The following is a 5,404-nucleotide window of genomic DNA, read 5'->3' as shown; positions in this document are numbered from 1 at the left end:
GATAGATAGATAGATAGATAGATAGATAGATAGATAGAACTAACTTTGTTTTGTAGAGGTGCATGATGCCGTGGACGATCTCCACTGACGGGTTTCCGCTGAAGAAGGAGATCTGATCCGGCAGCTGTTTGGAGGGAGAGTCTGGAGTACCGCTCACGTCCATTTGATCTTTAGCTTCTCCGTTTCCGTCATCTGTGGACTTCAGATCTTCTTTACCGTCCTCAACTCCTGATGGAAAAAACAGTCTGTTTACTCCTCACTGGTCAAACGGCTGTCAAATCAAAGAGAGTAACTGCGCTGCAGACCTGCGCTGGGCTGGAAGGTCTCGATCACCATGTCGCTCATGACGCGGCTGCCCAGGTGCTGGTGGAGGACGGCCGCTCGCTCCAGCTCCGGTTTACCGCCCAGCGTCGCTCTAGCGGAGGCCAGCGCTTTCTCTCTCATCTCCTCCTCTGACATCTCTGAAACTGTGGGACGCAGGAGATGTGAGCTGTGACACCAGACCTCAACATAAAAGCCTCAAAGAGATTCTAGAAACAAGCTGAGTGTGTGAATGCTCTCTGTTAACACAAAACCAGACGATCACCACATTTAACATAATGTCTCATGCTTCAGCTCAGGTCAGTGATTCTACTGTTACTGATACACTGAATTATTCTGATTATCCCGTTTATAATTATACTTTATATCTCACACTGTATTTGTTTTCGTTACCCTGTTTGTTCTAATGGGTCCCAGAAAAAAAAAAAATTATTATTATTGTTGTTGTTTTTGTTCTTTTATTGATTATCCAGTTTATGATTACTTTTTCACACTGTTTTTGTTATACTCTCTGTACTACTGAGTCTCAGAAAAAATATAATAATGATAATTATTATTATTATTTTATTAATTATCCGGTTTATGATTACTTTTATCCTGTTTGTTCTAATGGGTCCCAGAAAAATATAATAATAAATAATGAAAAAACATAATAAAAAATAATTATATTATTTATTATTACTTTATTGATTATCCCGTTTATGATGACTTTTTTTCACATTGTATTTTTTCATTATCCTGTTTGTTGAGTCCCAGAAAAATATAATAATAATAATATTATCATTTATTGTTTTTTATTATTGTTTTAATAATTATCCAGTTAATGATTACTTTTTTCTCACACTTGTATTTGTTTCATTATCCCGTTTGTTCTAATGAATTGCCTCAATGTTGTGTCTTCTGTTTATCAAGCTCTGTAACCTTGGGTCCCAGAAAAAATATAATAATTATTATTATTATAATAAATGGTTACACTTTACTTGAAGGGGTGTGCATAAGACTGACATGACACCTTCATAATCATGACATGACACATGTCATGAATATGAAGGAGGTTTTATGCATGTTTATGACAACTGTCATTAAGTGTCATTCGCTCAGTTATGTAATTTTTAATGCAAAGATGACATTGTTTGAGATGTCTTTGTTATGGGCTATGGTTAGGGGTAAGGGTTAGGTCAAATAATGTCATATTTGCATTAAAAATGACATAACTGAGCGAATGACACTTAATGACAGTTGTCATAAACATGCATAAAACCTCCTTCATATTCATGACACGTGTCATGTCATGATTATGAAGGTGTCATGTCAGTCTTATGCACACCCCTTCAAGTAAAGTGTTACCTAAAAAATACACTTATTTATTTATTTTTTTTCTATATATGAAAATCAAGTAATGCATATGCATGTATGATTACCCTTATCAGAAGGTAATATTATGGTATTTTCATATGTCACTGTATGTCACCTTAAGAAGTTCTAAGAACATTAATATTTACATTGCAGTTCAAAGTGCTTCAAACAATATCATGGTACCTGATGACATGTTCAAAAAAATGGCAATACCTTTTCGCACACTGATGATAATATGATGATAATACCGTGGTATATGAACATGGCCTTCATGCTGTACCATGGTAAACAAAGTCAGTCTCAGATACGTAACAGTAAAGGAGTGAAACTCACCGGCGCAGTACTGAAAGCCGTGAGGGGAATCAGACTGATCGGCGAGCTCGAGTCTGATCACAACCAGAGACACACTCATGTGTTCAGAGCAGACACACACACCACTCAATAACACAGATTCACACCAAAGATCGTGTCATCCGAACCATATGCCATAAACGCTGAACAGAATTACATTTAACTAGTATTAGAAGGGAAACGCGTTAAACAACAATGACGTCTGAGAATGAAAGCTAAATTACTGCCTTACTTCCGGGAACAATAGAATAATTTCAAAATAAAAGTCCTTGGTCATCGTTAATAATAAGAGACTTTCAAAGCCGCTGTTTGTGAATAATATAATGGTAATATAGTTTGAGTCACATACACCATGGTATTTGTTTTTTATTATATTCTAATTACCAATGAGTGCACCTCTAAAGAAGAGCCCTCTGTCAAGCTCCTGAAGTTCACAGATGACACCACACTCATCAGCCTCGTCCCAGTGTTGCCAATTTAGCAATTTTGTTGCTAAATTTAGCAACTTTTCACACTAGCCTAGCAACTTTTTCTTCCAAATGCACCTAGCAACAAATGTAGCTATTTCTAAAATTTATTTGGTAACTTTTAGCAACTTTTGATAGGTGATTTAAACGATAAAAGGCACAAATTTTCCATCTAAATTACACAAGAGGAAACCAAAGATGTCTAGTGGTACACACATCACATGAATTACGTTAGCTGCTATTTGCAATTGTTCAATTTAATAATAATAATAATTGAATAATTGTTATTTTATGATACACCTTGTTAGTAATCGCTTGTACCTGCGACTGTTGATAAGTTAGTACACTGTAAGAAAAATATTTAGAAAAATGTAAAAGGTAATTTTCCAGGACATTATCCATTATCCGTTGTAACCATGTAACCCGAAAACACAAAATACAATGCGTAATTTAAAATGCAGGTAAACAACCTGTGAAAAATCAATATGGAAAATTCGTTCACATTAACATAGTAGATTGTGCCCTATTTTTACAGACTTTTCTTAAAGTGTAGCACACTAACTACTAATACACTGCTTAAAACTATAACTTCAGAATTTGTAGTTTTACTAGTCACTGAAATAAATACTGAAAAAACTTTTTCTAATTTATTGAGATGCACCTGTATTTGGCTGCGTAAGCACAAGCTGTGAAAAATAACTCAATTTGGTACTCGCGAGGCGGCGCGATATGCGCGCTATGGATGTGACTGTGAGCACATAGGAAACCCCCTTTGGAGCACGCGAGTATCGAATGGCTTAAACTTAAAAAGATGTGCAAATGATACAGTTTTGTGACGATGCAACAATGACTCGATTAGGCAAGTGACAATTCTGTCGACTGTCCCGAAACCCGAGCAAAAGTCTTGTATCGCAGCGTGCAGTAGTGCAGACGAGATGCGCTGTTGTGAAGCCGCGGTACAGCTGAATCACTCACGATGTTTTCAAATGACTGATTTAATCTGATAGTATGTGTGGATTTATTTACTCCTCTAACCTACATGCTCTATTGAATATGTTTGCAGGAATTTCCCTCATTATAAACTTGAAAGCAAATTAAACATATTCTATTATACAGAGATTTAAGGAAAAAAATCCATGACTTTTCCCAAACTTTTCCAGACTCCGCATGCGTTTGAATCGCTCTCGCGGTACTTTGATGTCCAGTCGGCAGTGTTGCCAATTTAGCAATTTTGTTGCTAAATTTAGCAACTTTTCACACTAACCTAGCAACTTTTTCTTCCAAAAGCACCTAGCAACAAATGTAGCTATTTTTTTAATTTATTTGGCAACTTTTAGCAACTTTTGATAGGTGATTTAAACGATAAAAGGCACAAATTTTCCATCTAAATTACACAAGAGGAAACCAAAGATGTCTAGTGGTACACACATCACATGAATTACGTTAGCTGCTATTTGCAATTGTTCAATTTAATAATAATAATAATTGAATAATTGTTATTTTATGATACACCTTGTTAGTAATCGCTTGTACCTGCGACTGTTGATAAGTTAGTACACTGTAAGAAAAATATTTAGAAAAATGTAAAAGGTAATTTTCCAGGACATTATCCATTATCCGTTGTAACCATGTAACCCGAAAACACAAAATACAATGCGTAATTTAAAATGCAGGTAAACAACCTGTGAAAAATCAATATGGAAAATTCGTTCACATTAACATAGTAGATTGTGCCCTATTTTTACAGACTTTTCTTAAAGTGTAGCACACTAACTACTAATACACTGCTTAAAACTATAACTTCAGAATTTGTAGTTTTACTAGTTTACTAGCTAATAAAAAAAACTTAAATTGTAATTGTTCAAAAATGTGTAAGTGTTCAATAATTCAATGTTGTATTTAAAAATACAGTTATATTTTAATATTACATTACCTTATATTTATCTAAATTAACATATATAAGATATTTTTTTTGCTGAGACTTGATGTAGTGACACAATTTTGCGTCATAATTACACAATGATGTCATCATGCAATTACATCACAACGTCATTTAGCAACTTTTAGCAACAAATCGACCTTCCTTTAGCAACTTCCCCTGAAAATTAGTTGGCAACACTGTCCAGGACAGAGACGAGTCTGCTTACAGACAGGAGGTTAAAAAGATGGCTGTCTGGTGCCGTTATAACAGCCTGGAGCCGAACACACTCAAAACAGTGGCGATGATAGTGGACTTCAGGAGGAACCCCCCTGCACTCCCCCCACTCACCATCATGGACAGCACTGTAACAACAGTAGAGTCATTCAGGTTCCTGGGCGCCATCATCTCTCAGGACCTGAAGTGGGACACTCACATTGACTCCATTGTCAAGAAGGCCCAGCAGAGGCTGTACTTCTTTCGCCAGCTGAGGACGTTCAACCTGCCACTGATACAGTTCTACTCTGCAGTCACTGAATCGGTCCTCTGCACTTCTGTAACTGTCTGGTTCAGCTCAGCTACCAAATCTGACCTCAGAAGATTGCAGCAGATAGTCCGGGCTGCTGAGCGAATCACTGGCACAACCCTCCCCACTCTCCAAGAACGGCACTCATCCAGAGTGAGTAAAACAGCTGGTAAAATCACTCTGGACCCCTCACACGCGGGCCACTTCCTCTTTGAACTGTTGCCATCTGGTCGGCGCTACAGAGCACCAAGATCATAAGATCAGTTTCTTCCCTCAGGCAATCCATCTCATGATGAAACATGTAATACACAACACTATTTATTCATTATTTATTTAACACACCATTCTTCTTTTTACATTTCCTTGCATTTGTACATAACACACCTGTACACACAAATACCATCTATTGTTTACTTTGTATATTGTGTTTTTCTTCAAAAAACTGTTGTATATTGCTATTTCCTA

The 5,404-nt window shown here is 36.5% G+C and overlaps 1 protein-coding gene across 2 annotated transcripts in view; it reads right to left on the bottom strand.

Moving 5' to 3' along the window:
- The window catches only part of LOC107704154 (BRCA1-associated protein-like), an 11,175-nt gene extending 8,900 nt beyond the window's left edge, over nucleotides 1-2,275 (bottom strand). Inside the window, exons 1-3 of one of the 2 annotated variants that reach the window (XM_016507017.1) lie at nucleotides 2,011-2,275; nucleotides 306-467; nucleotides 45-225 (exon numbers count right to left, since the gene is read on the bottom strand). In XM_016507017.1, coding sequence (XP_016362503.1) covers nucleotides 45-225; nucleotides 306-467; nucleotides 2,011-2,089 — 422 coding nt within the window. In that variant the 5' untranslated portion in view covers nucleotides 2,090-2,275. Of the gene's footprint in view, nucleotides 1-44; nucleotides 229-305; nucleotides 468-2,010 lie in introns of both variants that reach the window. The other variant, XM_016507015.1, reaches the window with a different exon arrangement.
- Nucleotides 2,276-5,404: the final 3,129 nt, after the last annotated feature.

Source organism: Sinocyclocheilus anshuiensis, unplaced genomic scaffold (genome assembly GCF_001515605.1).
Source record: "Sinocyclocheilus anshuiensis isolate Anshui unplaced genomic scaffold, SAMN03320099.WGS_v1.1 scaffold690, whole genome shotgun sequence".
Lineage (NCBI taxonomy): Eukaryota > Metazoa > Chordata > Actinopteri > Cypriniformes > Cyprinidae > Sinocyclocheilus > Sinocyclocheilus anshuiensis.
Note: the sequence above shows the minus strand (reverse complement) of the source record. Positions and strands in the feature narration are given on the sequence as shown.